This window comes from Psammomys obesus, unplaced genomic scaffold (assembly GCF_907164565.1).
Source record: "Psammomys obesus unplaced genomic scaffold, mPsaObe1.curated_primary_1811, whole genome shotgun sequence".
NCBI lineage: Eukaryota > Metazoa > Chordata > Mammalia > Rodentia > Muridae > Psammomys > Psammomys obesus.
In genome coordinates this window covers 288-24,261 of record NW_026591379.1, presented here as the reverse complement: position 1 = coordinate 24,261, position 23,974 = coordinate 288, and the positions used below count along the sequence as shown (strand labels likewise).

The 23,974-nt window shown below is 47.7% G+C and overlaps 1 protein-coding gene across 1 annotated transcript; it reads left to right on the top strand.

Moving 5' to 3' along the window:
- Positions 1 to 2,156: 2,156 nt before the first annotated feature.
- LOC129679152 (DENN domain-containing protein 2A-like) lies at positions 2,157 to 23,753 on the top strand (the record flags this gene model as incomplete). Its single annotated transcript, XM_055610073.1, has 9 exons — positions 2,157 to 2,283; positions 4,923 to 5,044; positions 13,709 to 13,909; positions 16,116 to 16,209; positions 16,661 to 16,711; positions 17,606 to 17,793; positions 21,875 to 21,984; positions 22,728 to 22,797; positions 23,640 to 23,753. Coding segments are annotated over exons 2-9 (942 nt in total), but the record flags the coding sequence as incomplete, so codon positions are not given.
- Positions 23,754 to 23,974: the final 221 nt, after the last annotated feature.

Below are 23,974 nucleotides of genomic sequence, written 5' to 3'. Positions count from 1 at the left end.
CTAAAGAGACAGCCCCAAGGTGAGTCAGCAGAGGGTTCTAAAGGTAAAAACTGCAGGTTGGTTACACCCTGTTGACGTAGCTGTGATGGCTTTAGCGAGCATGAAGGGGTATGAACTTTCAGTAAAAATAGGGCGCAGTTGTGTCGCCATAGTATTTCTGTTTGCTCGAGAGCAGAAAGCCTTAGGTTACAGAACAATGCAGGCTAGCAACAATTCCTGCAAGTGCTGTACATGCCTGAAGGTCAACCTGACCTCGGTCTTAGCCCAAAGCCAGGTCAGGATTTAGCAAGTGTGTTTTTCTCACCTTACCTGAACCTCAGAACATGAGGACAGAAGTACCAAGCTACCACTTGCACGCTAGATGCCAACAGGTGACAGTGATAAACTGCTTTGTGGTACTTGGAATTCTGCTTTTCCTGGATTCTAGACACTGATGGTGGGAAATCTGTGGCTCCTCCTTGCTCCTCTATGGACTGTATTTTGTGTTGGTTTACAATGTTGCTTTTTAGACTTTACACATTGGTCACCTGAAACCAGAACTTTAACACAGAGGTGGAATTGCCATTAGGAAACCCTGTGGCAACTTATTTTACAAGTTAAGTTTTGCAGCAGAGGCAAGAAGATTGAGAATTCAAAGGCTAGCCTGGGCTACACTGTGAGTTCCAGGACAGCCAGTACTACACAGAGAAACCCTGTCTCAAAATACAAACAAACAAAAGCTGGGGACTTAGGGTAAAGCAACAGGGCAAGTACTTGCCCAGCACGCACAAGGGTTTGCAGTGTGACTAACTGCTTGCTTCTGATTTTGCTTCTGGGCCCTGGTTTTTGTGGGTTTTGTTTGGTTATTTGGTTGTATTTTTTTCTTCTGTTTGTTTTGTTGAGATAGAGTTTCTCTGTGTAGCCTTAGCCATCCTGGACTCTCTGTAGACCAGAACTTAAGGAGAACTTAGGTAGAACTTGGTGAGATCCACCTGCCTCTGCCTCCACGGTGCTGGGATCAAGGCGAGCACCACCACTGCCCGGCTCTTGTTTTGTTTTTTCGGTTTTGTTTGTTGTTATTTTGTTGTGGGTTTTGTTCATGTTTATTTGTTTGTTTTGAGATAGGATCTGTATCCCAGACTGTTGTGAAACTCACTGTAGCCTCAGTGGCCTCAGATTATTGACGGTCCTTCTTCCTCAGAGTGGTGGGATTATAAATGGGCATCACCATGCCCAGCTTTTTAAATGTTTTTATTTTATTTATTATCATTGTATTGTATTGTACTTTTGGGCTTTTCAGACAGGGCCTCACTGTGTAGCTCTGGCTTGCCTGGAGCTCACTATGTGAACTAGCCTAGAACTCACATAGGTCTGCCTGCCTCTGCTGACTGATGCCAGAATTAAAGGCGTGTTGCACAATGCCTACCTTTGGTTTCTAAGACAGAATCTCATTTTAGACCAGACTGACCTGGAACTTGATATTTGCCTCCTCCTTCAGCCTCCCGAGTGCAGGCATCGCAGACATGCACTGCCACCCCTGCCCATCAGTTTTTAGAGGGACGTTTATATTTTTAACATGCAATCCTTCCAAATGCTGTTTACGCTACCGTGTGTCAGGGTTCAAATGCAAAGCATGCCTCATGTGAGCATCTTGCTCTCACAAACATGGAAAAATCACAACAGAGTTAAGGTGTCTCTTGAAAGCTCGGGGTATCCAGCAGTAGCTGTTTGGATAATGGTTACTCCCATCCCAACAAACCCCAAGGTCGTCCAAATTAGGTGTTGTGCTGCATGCACTGTAAGAAAGAGAGCTTGTGCCCTGAAGTATACAAACGTCTTTAGTTGCTAGGGCTCTATGCTGCAGGCTACACCTTCACCCCATCATCTGCCCTCACAGTACTGGGGTGGGCAGGTAACAGCCTGGGCTGGAAGAGGACAGAATCAATGCAGACCGCACACTGCCGTCCCCGGGGGGGGTGGGGGGGGCAATCACTCCATCAGCCTCTCCTGCCTCTGCTGGGTTTTTGCTACAGGTCAGGCATTTGGCCTGGCTTACAGCTTTTCAGCCCTGGTCCTAAAGCTTGGGCTTGGCTCCTTTGCACTCTGACCTCTGCTATGTTCAGAACGAGCCTAAATTGATTCAAGTTCTTCTTTTGTTTCCTTCCACGGCTCATAGAAAGTCCTATGAATTTGAAGACTTGCTACAGTCTTCGTCTGAGAACAGCAGGGTGGACTGGTACGCACAGACCAAACTGGGACTCACACGCACTTTATCGGAGGAGAACGTCTACGAAGACATCCTAGGTAAGAGGCCAGACCGTCTCAGGAGGGCTGCGGGGGTCTGTCGGAGGCAGAGAGGAGGTCAAAATGGAGTTTCTGCTTGAAGCACACAGGCAAGCACTTGAATACAGATGTGCAGTCAGCGTATGAGAAAACAGCAGGTAGGCAGGCTGGAAGAGTGGGCCTCAGTGGGCTGAAGGAGAGCGGACAGCAGGCAGTGAACAGCTAGAAGAGTAACCTTGATGTAGCTCTGAAGACTCCTCTGCTTCCAAAGAGGGCTTAGAGCCAAAGTTTGTTTCGGAGTTCAATAATCTTCAAGAAGTGATTCCATTCCTGCACTGAAGGTGTGAGCTCAGACCCGAGTCTGGCGGTGGCAGAAGAAATGAGCTGGTGCATGCGCAGTGTGGCTCAAAGACCACAGACCCTTATCTCCAGGACCAGCTCTGCCACTTTGTCTGTCACTAAGTCCCGTTACAAAGCCACTGACTCCAGCAGTTCTAGAGGTGCTTGGAGAAGTCGGGGTGCTAGACACCCTGATGAATGTGCTGTGGTCTCATGAAGAACCGAAGGAGACACCAATACGCTGGGTCTTAAAACAGCACTTAGGAGCTGCTATCCCAGAAAACCCAGAAGTTCCGCTACTTTGCCTAGAGTTGGCGGAAATGAAAGAGCAATAACAGGCTTCTGTAGAAGAAAGCAATAAAAATGACAGCAAAGCTTGGTATGAAGTGTGCAAATAGGACTCTTCTCATTTGAAAAGATCCTGAAAAAAAAAAATGGTTTTGTATCACTTGAATAGCTTATATGGTATATAATCTCATCTACAGATGGTATAAAACGTTTCATATGTTAAAATCACTCATCACGGGTGGGATCGGGAGGGGAGGAGGGAGGGACTTATGGGGGGATACAAAATGAATAAAGTGTAATCAATAAAAAATTTAAAAAAAAAGAAAATATTCAAGTAGTGTCAATAGCTGTTTTTTTTGTGGGATTTTATTACTTTGGGTTATTTTGTCTTTTCGGTATTAGAAGAAATACATGTCTATTGACATGTGACAATTGTATATATCCACAGTGCACAGCTATTTTTTTCAGTATGTATATCTATATTATGTGCAATATTTGATTGACTAAATTAGCATTTCTGGGAACATTTGCTATTTCTTTGTCTTGGAACCCTTTAGTGCCTCTCTTCTTATTCTTTATAAAATATTAAGTAAGTTTTTATATATAATCACCTTTCTGTGCTGTAGAATATTAAAACTTATTTATTTCAAAAAAAAATCACTCATCACACTTTAACTATTGTAAATACATATGCTTGGGGGCTGGAGAAACAGCTCAGAGGTTAAGAGCACTGTCTGCTTTTCCAGAGGTCCCGAGTTCAATTCCCAACAACGACACAGTGGCTCACAACCATCTTTACTGATGCCTTCTGTCGTGCAGGTGCACATGCAGATAGAGCACTCATATATGTAAAATAAATAAATCTTTAAATAAATAAATACATATGCTTAGAATCACTAAGAAAAACTTTATTAACCTTAAAAAACAAAAGCCAGAAAAGAGCTGGTTGGTGAGAGGGAGGAGCCCATGGGTATTTGTACGTGAGGGGTGAAGAGGGTAGGTGCACACAAACAGTCATGGGGCCATTGGTACCAGAAACGAAGCCCAGGACTGTGGGAGAGCTTAACAGAGCTGTTTGGATCTCAGTGTCAGGCTGGGTTCCTACCATGTAAGAACACAACCGAGGTAGTTTGGGGGAAGTCTAACCTGTGACTGGAAGCCCAAACTGGCTGCTTCTTGCTGTTTCTCAGCAGGCCTTCTCACAGCCCCCAGGAAGGCTGCTACCAGTTCCCTGGGACTCCTAGCTTTCCTTTGTAGAACCAGCCTGGGGCCTACAAGTAACCAGCAAAAGTCGCTCCAGCCAGACCACCTTCTGTTTCATGTTCACTTTTAGAGCCAGTAGTGCCATTCAGTGATGGCCTTGGGCCTGGGAGGGAAGGAGGGAGTTGGGAGGGAGGGAGAGAGGGAGGGAGGAAAAGAAAAGAAAGGAAGGAAGGAAGGAAGGAAGGAAGGAAGGAAGGAAGGAAGGAAAGAAGGAAAGAAGGGAAGAAAGAGGAATTAAGGAAGGAAGGAAAGAAAGAAGGGAAGAAAGAGGAATTAAGGAAGGAAGGAAGGGAGGGAGGGAGGGAGGGAGGGAGGGAGGGAGGGAGGAAGGGAGGAAGGGAGGAAGGAAACGGTCCAGGGCTTGAGAGCAGGCACAGCACTTTAAAGCCCTGGCTGCTGTTGCAGAGAACCCGGGTTCAGTTCCCAGGGCCCACACAGAGGCTCATAATCATCTATAATTCTGATGCCAAGAGACTTGACACCCTCTTCTGGTGCTCTCAGGCATCAGCCACGCACATGGTACACAGACAACATGTTCAAGTAAAACACCATTCACATAAAATATAATAAATCTTAAAAAGAAAGAAAAGAGGGCTGTGAGGTGGCTGCACACGCCTTTAATATTAACCCCAGCACTCGGGCGGCAGAGCTCGAGGCCAGCCTGGTCTACGGAGAGAGTTCCAGGACAGCCAGGGCACAAAGAGAAGCCGAGAGAGGGGGAGGGAGTTCTAACATTCAACGTTCCTGACCCATTTTGCTGTTGGTTGCAGACCCACCAATGAAGGAGAATCCTTACGAGGACGTCGAGTTGCACGGCCGCTGCCTAGGCAAGAAGTGTGTCTTGGCTTTCCCTGGATCTCCCACCTCTTCCATCCCGGACACCTCCACCAAGGTACTAGCTCTCTGGAGCTCCTCCTGTGCCTCTGTCTACACTGCCTGGCTGCACCACTGAGGCCAGCCCTCTCCACAGAGCTCCCTAAAATGCCTTTGGGTGTGTAGCTCACACACACACACACACACACACACACCTAACTCAGTCACGAAAAGCCGTGCATTTAAACTGCACATCTTCTGATGAGTGTCCTGAGCCCTGGGGGTGGTGGGCTGCACCTGCGGTCCTAACACTTGGAAGCCAGAGGCAGGAGAATCGCTGCTCTAAGTTCAGGGCCAGCCTGGTCAACATAGTAAGTCTCAGAGTAGCCTGACTAAGAAAGCAAAATCCTGACTCTAAATAAACAAGTAAATAGAAGGGGGCACTCTGATGAGATATGAGAAAGAAAGGCAGAGTGTAGGGCTGGGTTGCACAGTGTGCTGCCATCTGTGCACATCTTTTAGAAAGGTTTCTTTATTTGCCATATAAATAAGTGAATGAATAAACCTTTATTTATATGGTGGTGCACGCCTTTCCCAGCTCTCTGGAGGCAGAGGCAGGCAGACCTTCGTGGGTTTGAGGTTCAGTCTGGTTTATATAGTGAATTTCAGGCATCCAGAGCTACCTTGTGAGACCCTGTCTTTAAAAAAAAAAAAAGTACTAATTTTCTTAGTATGTATATGTGAGTTTATGTGCATCACGGGTGTACAGGAGCCTTAGATGCTGTAAGGGGCGTCAGATTCCCTGGAACTGGAGTAAATAGGTTGTCGTGAGCCACCCTGTGGGTACTCAGAACTGAAGCCAGGTCCTCTTTCAGAGCTCGTAATCACTGAGCAGTCTCTCTAGACCCCGTATTTTTTTTAACCTAAAGAGTATGTGTACTTGTAAGCTCACATTTGTTTGTATACGTACAGAATATTTCTGTGAGGGAAGTAGCTACCTCAGTGGTGGTCTTCTGATACCTGAGTACCCAGAGGTCAAGACTCCAAGACTGACTTCCATTTACCGAAGATCCTCTTGAACCTTTTAGGGGATTTGTTGTTGAAGAAAGTAAATAAAGGAAGACCAAATTTAAACTGCTCATGTCACTCAAATTGCATTGTCAAGATTTGGCTCCAGCATGAGAATTGTAGCTGTATGCCTGTAGTCCCCCAGGGCAGGGCCAGCATTTGCTGGAGGAGCTTCACAGGGCATGCTCTGAAAACCTGATGTCAGACAGGAACACTTCCCACCACAGACTTCTAGAAGGGTCAAGGACATAACCTGTCCTGAAGGGTGAGGCCCATGTCATCTGCCTCAGTACTTGCCTAAACCAACTAGCTTTCACATGGAGAAGACTGTTGTCCTGAGGAACCCATGGTAACCAATAATTAGCAGTTTCTACTTGCCTTGGAAATGTGTTTGTGTTCTCCTTGGTAGATGGATGTGTCTTAACATTTAGAATTGCTAGACTGACTTAGAATAACAGCATAAGGGCTAAGGAGATATATGTATCTATAGATGATATAGATATCAGTGTCAGAGTGCATATAAGACTTTGGTTCAGTCCCTGGTACTGGGAAAAAACTGGGTATAATGGTCCACACCTAGAATCTCAGCATTTGGGAGGCTGAGGCACAAAGACCAAAAGTTCAAGGCCAGCTTCAACGTGAAGTTCAATGTCATGAGTTCAAGTGCAATACATGAGTGCAATACAGGTGACCCTATCTCCAAATAAAAAAGGAAGGAAGGAAGGGATGGAGGGAGGGAGGGAGGAAGGATAGGGTAGGGACTGGGGAGATGCTCAGTCTGTAAAAGGCTTGCCATGCAAGCATGAGGACTGAGTTCAACCCCCAGAATCCATGTACAAAATGCTGGGTATAGAGAGATGTACTTAAAATCCCAATGCTGGTCAGTGCGGTAGCGCGTGCCTTTAATCCCAGCACTTGGGAGGCAGAGGCAGAGGCAGGCAGATCATTGTGAGTCCCAGGCCGGTCTACAAAGCAAGTTTAGGACAGCCAAGGCTATACAGAGAAACCCTGTCTCAAAAAACCCAAAAGAGAGAGAGAGAGAGAGAGAGAGAGAGAGAGAGAAAAGGAAAAAAAAAAATCCCGGTGCTGGAGGAGCAGAGAGGCTTATTGGCCAGCTGAACTAAATCCTAAGGAACCCCAGCAGAGGTTGGCTTCGGCCTCCACACTTGTGTATACATGTGCTTGTGAACTTCCTCCCCACACATAGCATAGACACTGTCATGTCCATTCTGCCCCCCACATCCTACCAGGCTCTCCAGTTCATGCAGGGCACCCCTGCTCTTAGAATCCATGAAGACTGTCTGGCCTGCACAGCTGTGTTCCAAGCAGGCAGCTCCTCCCTCCTACCAGAAGATGAAGGCAGAGTAGCCCTTCCTGTCCCTGCTAGGCTGGGCACACCTGGAGCCTGTGCCAGCACAGCAGCCAGACTGGAATGGGAGTGGTCCTATCAGGGTTCGTGTCCAGAAGTGGTTGCCCAGGATGGCAGCGTGCTGTTGGTGCCCCTGACATTGCAGGCTGCCAGGGCCTGTGCAGGTCATCACCGGAGCCCTGTGTCTCATGCTCGTTCCTCTGCTCTCACATCTGGGTGTCTGGTCTGTGCCCCCGCTCTGAGGAACAGCTGCAGACATTGCCACTTCCTCTGCTTAGCTTATGAGCTATTCATTAAGCGTCTGCCTCGTCTGGGCTCCATGTGAGACCTTAGAAGTAGTTGAGGCAGTCCCTCTGTGTTGAGCTCCCCTTTCAGCCTCGGAACGCTCTACGACACCATCTTTGGGATGTTCGTTTAATTAAGTCCTGTCTGGTCCCAATGGAAAGGGAGGGACAGTTGGACGGAGTCTCCGAAGAACAGAGCAGATGTGCAGCAGGAGCAGATGCTGCGGTCTGTGAACCCAAAATAGTATTATATAACCTACTACATTCTGCCCCACAAGGAATGTGGCAGCAACTTAAAAAGAAATTGTGGGGGTAGGGGTGGAGTGTGCTTGTGTGTTCTCATGTCCGTGGGTGGACTGTATATGCGCCCTGAACGTGGGCCTGTGCCTGTGGGGGTCTAGGTTGATGCTGGGTACCTTCAGTCACTCTCCACTTTGTTTAGTGAGCCAGAGTCTTACTCAGTCTCCAGCTTTGCTATTCTGGCTAGGCAGCTTGCCCACGAAATCCCGCCACAGCCTCCTCCTGAGTGCTGGGCTTGCCGGCTGCTAGTGCATCAGCCCTGCTGTTTGTGTCAGTGCTGGGGATCCGAACTCCAGTCCTCACACCTGCACAGCAAGCACTTTATTCAGGGAGCCATCTCTCCAGCCTCTGTGTGTCTGGTGTGAGATGGGGTTCTCACTCTGTAGCCCCGGCTGATCTCAGACTAATTCTCCTGCACCAGCTTCCTGAGGGTCGTGATACTACAACTGTCAAGGACTGATTTTTATGTCCGAGAAAGATGTGCTGATTATGACCGTCCTTTGCAACAGTCCTTTTCCTCTTTTTTTAAATATGGTGTCACCCAGTTAGCCTGCAAGGGCTAGCAGTCTCAGCTTCGGTGTGTGTCATCTTCCTCTGAGGAGGCTCAGAGCTTCTTGCCACTTCCTCCCCGTCTGGGTGTCACATGCCAGCACCCATCACAGCCTCCTGCAACAAACAACTCAAGAGACTTGACCAGGGAAGTCAGAACTCAGGCCCAGGTCATTTACTTGCTTGGACACTACAGGTCTTCTGTGGTGCCCAGGGAGTCCAGGGCCCTCGAGATTAGAGATGTTGTGCCATGGTGGTCCGGCTGCTGGAAGGAAGCGAGGTGGGATTGGGCACCAGGTGTGTCGGTGTGAGACACTCCCATCAACAGTACAATCTGCTGGATGACAGCCTGAAAAACCCCACCTCTAAGGCCCTGCAGTGCTTCCCTTTCATGCTAGAGTCAGGGCTTAGCAAACTCCTGCCCGGTGCTTGCTGATTTTTATGAATGAAGTTGTATGAGGTTTTTATGAATGAAGTCATATCTCCCCACTTAGTCCTTCGCACATTACAGATGGACTTGGCATGGCTAAGAAGCTGCAGCAGAGAGGGCATGGCCACGCTGTGGTAGCTACCATCTGGCTTTGAAGAAAAACTTTGCTGGCTCCTACTAACTGTAAGACTCACACTTCACTTTCAAAAGCTTCCGCAAACAGACAGCGTCACTATGGTACCACTTCTCCCAGTAGCCTCAGGACCCTCAGAGCCCCAAATCAAGACTCCTGTCAGACAGAACTTGCTTCTTCCTACTGCGCCTCAGACTGAGTTAAATGCTTGAGAGGCTCACCCCCATGTCCTGCTGTCTCCCTTTCGTCAAACAGGAAGCTACCAAAATCCCGCTTCTCCCCAGCAGTGCCGGCAGGAGACAGAGCTTGCACAGAGCTTCTGCCAGGCCCCTCGGCATGCTCTCCAGAGTTGGGTACCATAGTTTGGTTGTTTTCTTCTTAGATCTCTTCACAGGTCAAATCTCCTCTAAGCAAACACTGGCCCCGTGTACAGGTGAACAGAAACCTGCTGGTTGCCAGCCGTTTCTATAGATTGCAGTGTCATGAAAGCATTGGGGCATTTCCTTGGATTTCATTGCAGGTGGAATTAGGTTGCTAAGAAAGCCGCTTTCTGTGCCAAGGTGATAAAGATGCCCACACTGGCCGCAGCAGGTCAGTGCTCCCTGTTGGAAGCTCCCTGTGCTGAGCAATTCCTTGTTCTTTGTGGACCCATGATGAATGGGAATACCAGCCATGGGGAAGATAGGGCTCTTTGTTCCTGGAAATTTTGAAAAAGAAAAAGCTCTGAGGTTGTAAATACATCCTACTTGGAACTAAGTGAGACTGGGGAATTCAGGAACAAAGTAGGCTTGTTCTGTGAGCAGTTAAGATATGGTAGATATGGAGCTTTGTAAATTGATTGAGAAAGAAAGACTCATTCATTAAATGGAATAGGGATAAGTTAGCTTGAAGGGAAATGATTTAGATTAGCATACCATAAAATAAATTACTGATGGATTAATGAATAAAGTATGTTCAAAAGCAAACCAAGAAAATCCACACAGAAATGGAATTCAGTATTTAGTATTAAACATCTAACGAGATAGATTTTCTTTTCTCTAATTTTCTTCTTTCTCATGAATTCATTTGTATATTGTGTGTTTGCATGTACCACGGCAAGCATGAGAAGGTCAGAACAGCCTGTGTGAGTTGGTCCTCTGCTTCTTCCATGTGGGACCCATGGATCTACCTCAGGTCCCCAGGCTTGACAGCAAGCATCCCCCACCTGATGAGCCAGTTCGAGGAAGTTAGAGGGCTAGAGAGATGGCTCTATGGATAAGCATACTTGCTGCTCTTACAGAGCACTCGAGTTTGGGTCCCAGCACCATTTCAGGCTGCTCCCAATGGCCTGGGATTCCAGCTCCAAAGGAATATGATGTCTCTGTCCTCTGCAATATACACGTGCATATACAAACCCATACACAGACACACATGCACACACATAATATAAAAATACAGTAAATCAAACATTGGGAGGGGCAGGAGCAAAAATAAGAAAACTTTTAAAATAATAAATCTTTTAAAAACAAGAATGAATTCCAGCACTCAGGGAGGCAGAGGCAGGCAAATCTCTGAGTTTGAGGCCAGCCCAGTCTACAAAGCCAGTCAAGGCTACACAGAGAAACCCTGTCTTGAGAACAAACAAATGAAGGGCCTGGAGAGATGGTTCAATGGGTTAAGAGTATTGGCTGGAGCTGGAGAGATCGCTCCGAAGTTGGGAACACTGACTGCTCTTCCAGAGGACCCGGATTTGGTTCTTAGCACCCACGTGGCAGCTCACAACTGTCTGGAACTCCAAGATATGACACCCACAGACATACATGCAGGCAAAACACTATTGCACATGAAATAAAAATGAATTAAAAGAGAGAGAGAGTACTGGCTGCTCTTCCCATGTTTGATTCCCAAAATCCACATGGATGCTCACAACCACCTCTAACTCTAGCTAGTCACAGGGGATCCAGTGCCCTCTTCTGGCCTTCTTGGGCACTTGACACACATGTGGTACATATACATGCATGCAGGCAACACCCATACATATAAAATAAACAACTACGTAACATCTTTAAAAACAAACAAACAAACCAAGAGGTTAGATGGATGACAGAGAAAACCATGAATAGATTGTCATATAGAAAAATCTATATAGGGGGATGAAGAGACGGCTCAGTGGCTAAGACCACTGTCTGCTCCTCCAGAGGTCCTGAGTTCAATTCCCATCAACCACATGGTATCTCACAACCATCTATAGTGTGATCTGGTGCCCTCTTCTGTCATGCAGGTGTATGTGCAGATAAGCGCACTCATACATAAAATAAATAAATAAATCTTTTAAAAAAAATTACAAAATTACTAAAAAAAAAAAAACATAAATAAATAAATAAAGTAAGCAAATAAATAAATAAATAAATAAGTAAGTGAATAAATAAATAAATAAATAAGTAAGGAAAATCTATACAGAAGCCGGGCCTGCTGGTGCACGCCTGTAGTCAGTGTTGAAAGGAAGGCGGCCAGGAAGAGGAAATGCCTACTGAGTACCACGAACTCTTCCAGATACTCCAAATCGTAAAACACAGAAATCAGCATGTCATGCCTTGCTTTTTATGCAGAGCAACATAGAGCTAGTGGGCCAGCAAGATGTCTCAGTGGTTAAAAGCGCCTGCTGCGCAAACCTGACACGCACGTACAGTGACACACGTGTCCACACACACGTCATGCACTCACACACACAGTAGAAAACTGTGGGATGTGGGATGTGGCAGTGAGCATCTGTAATTCCAGCCCTATTACAGGTAGGTGAGAGACAGAGACTGGAGGATCATCAGGAATTCCCCGTACACAGCAAAGCAGCAGGAACAAGAGAGAACTGACTCCTGAAAAGCTGTCCTGGCTTCCACATGTACAAGTGGCATGTGTTTACCTACATACAATAAAGAAATAATCGTTAAAAATAATACAGGGGCTGGAGAGATGGCTGAGCGGTTAAAAGCACTGGCTGCCTTTCCAGTAACCTGGGTTCAGTTCCCAGCACCCACATGGTGGCTCACAAACATTTGTAACTCTAGGCCCAGGGGATCCAACACCTTCTTCTGGCCTCTGCTGGCACTAGGCATGTGCATGGTATACAAACGTACCTGCAGGAAAATTACCTATACACATAAAAAGAAAATAATTTGAAAAAATAATAGTATGTACCTGAAAGAACCTTTATATCCAACATTAACGTTTGTTCTTACAGTTGCATGCTCTTCTATTGTCTGGATATATCATAATTTGCTCAACCTCTGCCAATAGACGTTTAGGTGTTTAGTGATTACGTGCCACGTCATTACATATGATATTCTCTGCAGAGTCTAACTTTCCTTTTGTAGTATAATGTTGCTCAAGTGTATAAGTAAAGGGAATTCCTAGGGTGAGCTGCTGGGTCAGAAGGCATGCTCGTTGTCATTTTGCAGGCATGCCTAGCGTGCCCTCCGTGTACTTTGCTGGTTTCGACGCCCAGCACTGGTGTATAGAGGTTACTTTTCCTCACACTGTCACCTACCTACTAGGAAATAGTTTTACTTGTTTTTCAATGAGAAATGTTTCCTTGGTACAGTTTGCATTCTCTTTTCTTTCTGGAGAAAGTTAAGGTTCCTTCATGGATCTGGGAGTCATTACACTCCCAAGTTGTGAAAGTTCTTATCTTTTATCTGTTTTTTGTTTTGTTTTGTTTTGTTTTGTTTTTTTGTCTGTGTGAGTGGGGCTTGTGTTGGTCAACTTGTAGTATTTATCAGGAAAAATCAATCATCCTCTGTGTTATGAACTGTAAATTTCTTTCTTTTTCTTCCTTCTTTCCTTCCTTTGTTCCTTCTTTTTTTCCTCCCTCCCTCCCTCCTTCCTTCCTATTTTTTCTTTTTGAGGCAGAGCATCTCATGCATCCCAGACTAGCCTCAGGCTGGCTGTGCAGCTGGGGAAAAGCTTGCACATCTGGTGCTCCTAAGTGCTAGAACTACAGCTGTGCACCACCATGCCAAGGAGTAAAGTTCGTTTTTATTTTGGAGGTACTGGAGATCACACCTGGCACCCTGCAGGTGTCAGGCAAATCTTCTGAGCCACCTCCACTGCTGAGCTGTAAACGTCTGAAGAAGTTTGTGGTTTGCTTTTTGATTTGAAAGAAACTTTGTTTCGGAAATAAAATCCTGGCTTGGGGCTCCAGCTCAATACTAGTGTGTCTGTCTGTATAAGGCCCTTGACTCAAACCCCAATACTTAAAAAAAAAAAGGCACTGTTGTCCAGAGGGGTGACACTTTGTGCAGAGCAGACTCTGGCAAGGCAGACCCCAGGGCCACAGCCAGTTTAGTGCTGCAGTTGCCAGGACATGCGTCTTTTTGTCAAGCCTCAACTGTACAGCCAAAGAGTGGACGCAGGTGTCTTTCCCCATATTTGAAAAGAGGTTGGACTAGATTTATATCCTTCGTCCCATAAATTTTCCACAACCTGATGGTAGCACAGCATGCTTAGCAGTAGCAAACCCCATGTACCCTGGGGACCCAGCCCAGCCCACTCAGTTCTGTGTCTCTGCACCGAGGTCTCCCACCTCGGCCCCGGCCTCTTCGTTTGGACTTACGCCTGTCTCCTTTCTCATGCAGCAGTCCTTGTCCAAATCTGCATTTTTCCGGCAAAATTCAGAGAGAAGAAACTTCAAACTGCTGGACGCTAGGAAGCTGAGTCGGGATGGAGCTGGGTCCCCGCTGAGAACCAGCCCTCCCTCTACACCTAGCAGCCCGGATGACACTTTCTTCAACCTTGGAGACCTGCAGAATGGCAGAAAGAAGAAAAAGATCCCCAGGGTAATATAGTCTTCGGATTTTGAGGTCCAGGATGCACCCCCACTTCTCTGTAGAGGAGTTGAGGAGGGGAGGTATGAGGTCCTCTGCTTCCTTTGTCACCGTGGGACAGGTGGACTCAGTGAAGCCAGCAGACTAGGATATGAGGGTTGTCTTCTCAGCTGTTGTTCTAGTCCTGTGGCCTCCGCTTTAGCTGCTCCTCTCCCCACCTGCTCCTTACCTGACATTATGATTCCAGGCTTTTCCTGTAAGTGTGTGTGACAGAGAAAGAGAGAGAGAGAGGAGTTTCACACTTGCTAGGGAAGCACTCTACAACTTTCTTCTTTTATGCTAAGTTACTCAGTGCCTGGCTGGCTGGCTTATGAACGAGAGCTAGTGATCCATTCAAGAGAGTTGGTCCAAGATAGGAAGAATAGATAGAGACTTAACAGTCTCTCTCACACACGCACTTTGAGATACACACATACACTTTCACACATGCACATACATACTCCCACAGACACACTCTCTCTTTCATACACACCACACACACACACACACACACACACACACACACACACACACACCAGGACCTATGCGGCTCTTATTCTTCCAAAAACATAAAAAAATTCACCCTCGTTTAAACATTCAATTATTTGTTATTTTGTGTGTGGGTGCTTTGCCTATATGTAATGTGTGTCTCGTTCATGTCTCCAGAGGCCAGAAGAGAGCATTAGAGCCTCTACAACTGAAGGTACAGCCGGTTGTGAGCCGCCAAGTGGGTGCTGAGAATTGAACATGGGTTCTCTGCAGGAGTAGCCAGTGCTCTTGACTGCTGAGCACCTCTCTAGCCCAACTCCACACTTCTGTGCTATTTGATTTGCCGCAGCTGTGCATGAGTTAACCCCAGGTTAACTTGGAGGCTACCCTTGTGGAAAAAAAAAACAAAAACAAACAGTTGGGCGTGGCCACAGGGGCCCTGCTGAAGGTGCAGTTCAGTAATGGCGCCTGTTGAGTGAGTGCTCAGAGGAACGCAACTGGAGGTGAAGGACATCTGAGCACAGCTAAAATCCTCATCACCTAGAAAGCTAAAGGCAAGAGACTTTTGAAACAACTCTCTGGATATCAGGTCCAGAGAGGCCAAAGAAATGGCCCACTAGTACCCAGATGAAGAGGGGGCCAGAAGACTAAAGTATAGCAAAAATAAAGATTGAGTATTTAGGTAGGTATAGCTGCTGGTGTCTGTCGTCCAAACACTCAGGAGGAGGCTGAGGCAGGAGAATCACAGTGAATTCAAGGACAGCTACTGTGTAGCTACAGTGAGTTCTGTGTTGCCCCCCAAATAAAGCAGTGCCAAGCTCAGGTGGTAGAGTACCACCTAGTGTGTGCAGCACTCAATACTCTGGGTGTATCCCTCGGCACCCCCCGAAAAAGATGAACTAATTTTGGTATGGGTCTCCGAGGCACATGTGACATCTTTGGCAAGCCCCAGTGATCGCCACAATGTTGGAAGCCACTCAGTAGCTCAGAGGAAGGAGACACACAAGAAACACCAAATCTTGCTTGGCCAGCAGCAAGAGAGGCCTCTGCATTTGTAGCAGATGTGTTCTCACACAAGCGGCTGTCATAAGCAGTGACAGCCCACGAGGCACGGAAGATGCTGTGGCCTGAAGCAGGGGCTCCATGATGGGTGGGCTTAAGCCCTGGGACATGTCACATTTCAGAGCATTCCGGCCCACTTCCACGCCTCACGTGTGCCACTGTGTAAGTCGGGGACCAGTGAGGTTGGGAGCAAGGTTCCTCCGAGAGCCTCCCTTTGCACAGACAGGAGTAGAGCCCCGAAGCTGCTGTTACTCCCATCTGCTGGGGGCCGGCCAGGCGCTTTTGGAATGGCTCCCACCAGAGTGGCCATGCCTGGGAATTACGTTCTCTGTCTTTTCCTTCTCTTGTTTTGTTTTGGGAGTAAATAGCTCTTTCCTAAGCCACAGTGACAACACAGTGTTGGAGTATCATCGGGGCTGAGTGGCACTGTGAGCCAAGGACACCCCCCCCCTCCCCAGCGTCTCAGCTGGGTACAGGAGTGTTTAGAACCTGGCTGCTCAAGAATGACGGGAAGACGGGTGAGGCAGCAGCAAGTGTGTCCCTCCCCGTTTCCCTGAACTTTGTCAACCTGGACAGCCATCCCCACAGGGAGGGTGGTTAACACCGCTTTTCTTCTGGTGTCTGGCAGCTGGTATTGAGGATCAATGCCATTTATGAGGCCCGGAGAGGAAAGAAACGGGTGAAGAGGCTATCCCAGTCCACGGAGAGCAACTCAGGAAAAGGTAGACGCCTCTCTGGCCCGCCCTGCTGGGCTATCCTCCTCACTAGAATTTGAAGATGTGTCTTCTGTTTCTCGTTGGCTCACCTCGGAGGAAGCAAGTGGCTGCTTCCTGTCTGCCCTTCTCTCTGGGACAGAGGGCCAGGAGCCAGCTCAGTGGCACGTGCTCTGTGTTCCTCTGCCTTGTCTACCATTATGTCAGCTGAGGGCTGCCTGTCACCTGACTCTGGCAACAACCTTCCTGGCTCGGCTGCAACAGAGGGTTCCTGCCTCTTGCTATATATAGTCTGGTAAAGGACCATCCTAGCCAGAGTCAAAATGGTTTGGTAGTTGAGCTGAATTTGACTGACATAGTTATATAGTTGACAAACCACCTCCTCTCACCTAGAAGTTTGGGGTCTGTTTCCTACAATGGAACTCACATCTGCCTCTTCCTTCCTGTTCTTTTGGTCCAGTGACAGATGAGAACAGTGAGTCTGACAGCGACACCGAGGAGAAGCTGAAAGGTGAGGCGAGCAGGGGGCGTGAGTTGACGGGAAACTGTAGATTCCTTCCCACTGCTGAGGGACAAACACAGCGTGCTCAGTCCTGCCAGGCAAGGCGTGAGTGTCAGGTGTGAGCAGAGGCCAGACCAGGCAGAGATGGGGTGTGACGGTACTGCAGCCACCTGCTCCTCGTCCTCTGACAATGCCAGGCACCACACTCGATAGTCGCTGTGGGAACTGCAGGCAGAGCTGCTGGTTCCTTGATTGCCAGATGAAGTTGGTAAAAGAATTGTTCCCTGTAGGCCTGATGTTCAGTAATCCAGGTCCAAGATTTAGTGAATTTTTCTGACATTTCTCAGACCCCATGAGAGAACAGAGAGGGCAACCCTGGGTGCTGACAGAGATGACAAGCCCAGTCCACTTCTTTGACCTCTGACACCGCCTACTACCTCGGCCACCTCCAGAATAAGCGAATCCATTCGCTGGGAGGGAGTTCCCCAGGTAGCTAGCTGGGTCTCTGTTGTTGTGTCACTTGGGATGTTTACAAAGCTCTCAGCTCTAAAAGCTCCCTGCTATGGAAGTGAGTAAGGGGAAAGGTACAGGTCCCCACCCCAAAGATAGCTGGAGGTGAAACCTTGTGGAGCTCCGCCTCAAGGTTAGCAGCAAAGCCCTGGCCAGTCCTGAGTCCTGGTCTTGTGCCCTGATTGGCTGCCAGACCTGTAAGTAAATGACGCCCCTCCCATGAGTTTGGCAAGAGGCCCAAAGAAAGAGTTCTCTACTGATCTGCAAAATGTGGAAAAACTCGGGGAATTAGAAAACGTACTGAAGCTGGGAATTACATAATCTGTTGAGCACTGAGCAAGTCTCCATTGGCATATGAGTCATGGCAGGCCTGTGGCTCCTTTGTCTCTGCAGCTCACAGCCGGCGCCTGGTCAATGTGAAGTCGCGCCTGAAGCAGGCTCCTCGGTACTCATCGCTTGACCGGGATCTCATTGAGTACCAGGAGAGGCAGCTCTTCGAGTACTTCGTGGTGGTGTCTCTGCACAGGAAGCAGGCAGGGGCTGCCTATGTGCCAGAGCTCACCCAGCAGTTTCCTCTGAAGGTAGGGGAGGCAGGTCCCTTCGGACTGTCTGAGGACTAACACATTCTAGCCATCAGCTGGGATTCCAGGAGGGGTGGAGTCTGGCAAAGATTTAGGGTCTAGAACCTTCTAAGTGAACACCAAGGAGTGTCTACCACATGAAAAAACTAGTACGGGAGAACATGACCGGCTCAAGGAGGGCAGATTAAAGGATGAAAAAACGGACCAAAAAAAGGCAGGAAAAGATACTCCCAGCTGTGGCCCTGCATTGTTTTTAAGCCCAGCACTTAGGATGTGGAGGCACAGGCAGGTGGATCTTTGTGTGTTTGAGGCCAGCCTGGTCTACATAGAGAGTTCTAGGACAGTCAGGGCTACATAGTGAGACCCTGCCTCAAAACAAAACAAGATAAAACAAAACAAAAGCTGGGAAATGGTGGCTCATGCCTCTAATCCCAGCAGTCTGAGTTTGCGACCAGTCTGGTCTACAGAGTAAATTTCAGGAGCTATACAGAGAAAACAGAACAAATAAACAACAACAAAACTTCCAGGGTTTAGGGCCATAGCTTAGTTGTTAGCATGCTAGTGTTGCAGGAAACCCTGAATTTGCTACCCAATCCCACATAAATTGGGCAAGGTGGCACCTACTTGTAATCTTAGCACTTGTGAGGTAGAGAAAATGGATCAGAAGTTCAAGGTCATCTTCAAGGCCACAGTGAGTTCAAGGCAGGCCTGGGATACATGAGACCCTATTTCAAAACAAACAGCAAAACAAAACCTTTCTACATTCCTGTGGTCACAGCACAGCTCTTAACATCTAACCATCTTGTCATCTCTGTCATTCCCAGGCTCCTTATCCAGCCAAGCCCCCTTCCCAGTCTGTTTCGGCATCACATTTATGTCTGAGCTAAATGTCTTTGAATGCACACTGTTTCTGTAAGTGGGAGGGGATCCTACTAAATTGTGGCTTGTGCCACTGATAATATCATGGCACCTAAATAAAGGGCTCTTTATAATGTCTACAGTGATATGGCCTATGATCCCAAAGGTACTCTTGGGCCTTTACATCTGTATTAAGAAGTCTGCTGTATTCTAATTCAGTCCAACCAGATTTTTTTTTAATCTTTAGTTCACGTTTATTTATTTGTTTGCTTGTTTGTTTGTTTGTTTTGTATGCAGTACTCTGCCTGCATGTACACCTGCTCACCAGAAGAGGGCACCAGATCTCATCTTAGATGTTTGTGAGCTACCATGTGGTTGCCAGGAATTGAACTCAGGTCCTTTGGAAGTGCTCTTAACCGCTGAGCCATCTTTCCAGCTCCCGATCAGATTTTATATTTAAATATTCTAGTTATTTTCTGCTTGGCCCAGGTGATTATAAAAATAAATAAGATGGGTTTCCTGCCCTTTAGGAAGGTAAACCAGAAGTACGCTGAAAGAGTGTGTGTACACACAAGAGCTGTCATGAGGGGGGATTGACAGTCCTCATACAGACCAGGGCTCCAGAGAAAAGGGAGGGGATGGAGCTCATCTCGGTTCAAGCTGGCCATCCGTGGCAATCACCTCAGGCAAGAGCCTACCAAGGCCTGGACCCTGCCTGTCTGCCTGCTGTGTCCTTTCCTATCCAGCCTTCTTTCATCACAGTGGGCTGGCACAGTGGTCCTTGACGTTTAGAACAGTGGTGCAAGTAGAAGCAAGCACACGGGCACATGCCCTCCATACAGACACCTGTTCTCTGCCTCCAGTTGCTACTCCTTTAAGGAACACTCTCCTGAAAACCACGCTGCATGGGAGTCTGGACTTGGGGTTGTTACTCAGTGCATCTATGTGAGACATACTCAGCCCAGTTGAGAGCCCCAGTAGGCACGGAGGCATCCACAACTGCCTTGTCACTCTGTATCGCCCGTGAGGCCCAGCACATTGCTGTACACGTGGTAACGCTTACTTGGGGCTCCAGGAACACAGGCATTAAGTCATGAATTAATTACTGAATCATCACAGCTGCTGAATGCTCGCAGTTGGCAGCCTGGAGCCTTGAGACTCAGACTCCCACTGAAATCCTTTTTCAGGGGATAGTTATGTCACTATCCACTATTCCCACTATTATGTGGGAAATGGAGCTAATTCAGAAAGACAGAAAGAGTCACCCGTGACCTCCACAAGCTCTCCAAGGCTTGTGGAGCTGTGTCGGTTAGCACGTGTTTTGGCTTCCAGTCTTTCCTCATACTGTATTTCCTCTGTTGCTATTCTGCAATCATAGATATGGTTTTGTATCATGGTCCACGCACAGCCTTGTAAGCATATTATTTTTAAACATGTGATACAAATTCTGAAGCATGTTTTTTGAAGTTCTCTAATGTCCCAGTATTTAGAGAATCCTTGTTTGTTTAACTGGTCCTTCTCTGTTGGAAATGTATTTTGCTCTTGGTACTTCTAATTTAAATTTGTTTTTGTTGCTGTTGTCTGTTTGTTTGGAGACAGGGTTTTTCTGTGTATCCCAGGCTGTCCTGGAACTGTCTTTGTAAACCAGGCTGTCCTCAAACTCACAGAGATCCACCTGCCTCGGCCTCCCAAGCGCTGAGATCAGAGGCATGCACCACCACGCCTGGCTGTAAATTTGTTTTATTTTGTTCATTCTGGTTTATTCTGAACACCCTTGTTTTGTTCTGAGATAGAGACTTCTATACAGCCTATACCCAATTCTGTAGATTTGTGATAATTTTGTTGTTTAGGGGGATTTTTGGTGGTGCGTGCACGGGTGCATGCACACCTGTTGAGAATGGCCCTCTTATTTCACCCTGGATGACCTGGAACTCACCACATAGACCAGGCTGGCCTTGAACTCACAGAGATCTCTGTACCTCTGCCTCTCAAGTGCTGGGGTTAAAGGTGTGCACCACCATGCCCAGACTTTTTATAAGCTTTTAAAAAATGGGTTTTATCCCACATTCCAAAGGACCCCTTACTCAAGATTGGCAGTCAGCATTTTCACACTAACCACACTCCATTAAGCCAGGTGTGGTTGCTCACACCTCTAACCCTAGCACTCAGGACTAAGGCAGGAGAATCTTTGGGAGTTTGAAGCCAGCCTGAACTGCATGCTGAGACCCTGTCTCGGGAAAGCAGAACAAGGGTCTGGAGAGATGGCTCAGTGGTTAAGAGTGCTTGCCACTCTTCTAGACGCCCTTCATCCAGTTCTAGCGCCCACAGGTAGCTCACAACTGTCTGTAACTCCAGCTCCGTAGGCACCAATGCCCTCTGGCCTCCAACACCACCTCATAAACTCGCCCAGGTGCACAAACCTATACATAAAAGTAAGTAAATAATAAGGATAAAAACAAAACAAAAAAACCACCTATGAAATGAAAACAGCGTCCTGTTGATTTCATACACAAAATAAGCAAACTCGTTACTTTCTTTTTTGTTTGTTTTGAAATAGTCTCCTGGAGCCAGGTCAGCCTTGAACTCACTATGTACATAAGTGGCCGAGATTACGTATGCACACTACTGCGCCCTGTCATCATGACATCAAAGATAATTTCTAAGTCAGACTTCGATTCATCCTCATCCTTCCCTTTGTACTGCCTGGGATTCTGTCCTGAGTGCTGGGGGCAGAGAGACCAGCCATCATGGTCATTCCCTGTGTGACCAGGGGAGGCCACTATATCACTGGGCATGTTTCCTTCTGTTTGCAAAGAGAGGGTGGGCCTCCTGATGGCCAGGCTCTCTTCCGGTTCCACTCTCAGTGAGGCCGTGGGGCGAGGTGCTTTCTCTGTGCACTGTGACCATGCTCTCCGTAGTCACTGAGTTATCAGCACAGTACAGGAGGTCAGAAAGGCTGACATGCAGCACTGCCTCTCAGATCCACAAGCCTCCGTTGGAAGGGGCTGCTGTGGAGACTTCCCCTTACTGACCAGAAGCCTATATTCTGGAATACCGATTCTCTGAAGCACGTGGTCATCTGTCTCCTGATTGTCCTCTCAGACTACAGCTGGACTGTGTCGGGGAAGACAGCCCACAGACAGGCTTCAGACCCTTCCTCGGGAAGTTGCTGAGCCCTTCTTGGGGTTCAGGCTGTGACCCTCTCCCATCTTTCTCTCTGCAGTTAGAAAAGTCGTTCAAGTTCCTGAGAGAGGCTGAGGACCAACTGAAGGCTATTCCCCAGTTCTGCTTCCCTGATGCCAAGGACTGGGCTCCTGTCCAGGAGTTTACCAGGTAAGAGCTTCTGACACTCTCGCCCCACATCCGAAGTTTGAGTTGGATGGGGTCAATAAGGAGGTCATAGGTAGCACAACCTGTAACTCGGGAGTTAGAAGCCTAGAGGCTTCCCCTGTGGGCTTTTTAAAACTCCCCTGAGACAAAAGGTACCTTCTACATGGGTATTCATGAAGCCTCCACACAGTCTGGAGGTCTGTTTGAGAAGCCTCCCCAATATTATCTTAGTCTGGGAAAAGTTAGGGAAGTGGCTAGTCCCCCATCCTTGCCCACACAGGGCTCCGGAAGCATTCTGATGGCCTCAAGGTAGCTGTGTAAGAACATTCCTGTCAGAGAACCACACCACAGCCAGTCCTGAGCAAGGCCCAGACCTGGTCTCTCCTTGGCTCTTCCCTCCTGAGTCCCATCCTCACCTTCCGCTCGAGAGGAACAGCTATCCCTCTTCCATCCCTGCAGTCAGAGTAGGGAATAGCTGTATCTACCCTAGGATAGCTCAGGTAAAAGAATTATGGGACAGCTCAGGGTAGAAAGCCTCATTTCCTCTCAGGACATTTTCACTCTGCCTCCTCGACATTTACTTGGCCGGCCTGAGTCTCAAGAAGAGATGGGCAGTCAGAGCGAGGAGCATTGACTCCCACCTTCCCCCCTCTGCCCTCTTGCTTACTGCCACTTCACTGCTCCAGTGGGCGTGAGCCTTTGGGTTTGTCGTGTTTTGTAACCTGTTTGTGTTTCCACAACCACAGTGAAACATTCTCGTTTGTCTTAACTGGAGAAGATGGAAGCAGACGGTTTGGTTACTGCCGGAGACTTCTGGTTAGTACTCTGCCTTTTGCTCGGCCAGCGCTTCTCAGAGAGCCAGCCCCTTGAGACTCAGGTGTCACCTCTGCTGCTGGAGAAGGAGCAGGTGGCAGCAGGTTAACCAGGGAGTTAAGAACATAGATAAGGCTAGCCCTGGTAATGTGCAGCTGCAATCCCAGTCAGAGCCAGCCTGTCTCAAATCACAGCACAGACAGAGGGAGGAAGGAAGAGAGAGAGAGATTAGCGACTCAATGGGTTTTCTTAGGTAGAAGTGATGTCTGTTGCCATCAGTAAGAGCACACTTCAGCCCCAGGTGTGGTGGCGCATGCCTTCAATCCCAGCGCTCGGGAAGCAGAGGCAGGGCTCTGTGAGTTCCAGGCCTGGTCTACATAGCAGAGCGAGTCCCTGACAGCCATGGATATTAAACACAGCGAATCCCTGTCTCAAAAAAAAAAAAAAAAAGAAAAAAGAAAGAAAGGAAGGAAGGAAGGATCAGAAACTGGGGCTGGAGAGCTGTCTTGGGGGCTTAGAGCCCTGGCTACTTTCTGCAAAGAACCTCAATATGGTTCCCAGAATGCACGTGGTCACTCACAGCCATCCACAACTCCAGCCCCAGGGTGTCCAACTTCTGGAAAAGTTAGGACACCCTGACTTTGTGGTATGCATATACACACCCACATAAATAAATCAGTAAACGTAACAAGTATTTTTAAAAGCAAAAAATGCGTATTGTATTCTAACAGAACTCTGAGTGGTAAAATGGCCACCTTGCTAGGTGTTCCACAGCTGACACATGATGGGGTTCTCTCCTTCCCTGACACTACACTCAGATGTCCTCTTGTTTTTCTCCCAAAAAGCCTGGAGGCAAAGGGAAGCGGCTCCCTGAAGTTTATTGCATTGTGAGCCGCCTGGGATGCTTCAGCCTCTTTTCAAAGGTGAGAACTTGCCCAGAGAGAGGGTGGGAGAGCAGGGCAAGCCCAGAGGGACCCAGGAAGCAGTCTCCTGCTGCTTTTAATATTATTATTTCGCTTCGCTCTCTCCCCATTTCTTATTGGTTTTCTCTCATCATCAGTTCAAAAAATAAGAGTTAATGAAGGGTGTGGTCATGGTGGTTCACTCCTGTTCACTTCAGGACTGAAGGAGAGACACAGAGAAAGGAATAGAGGAGGGGAGGAAGGATGGGTGGGTCAGA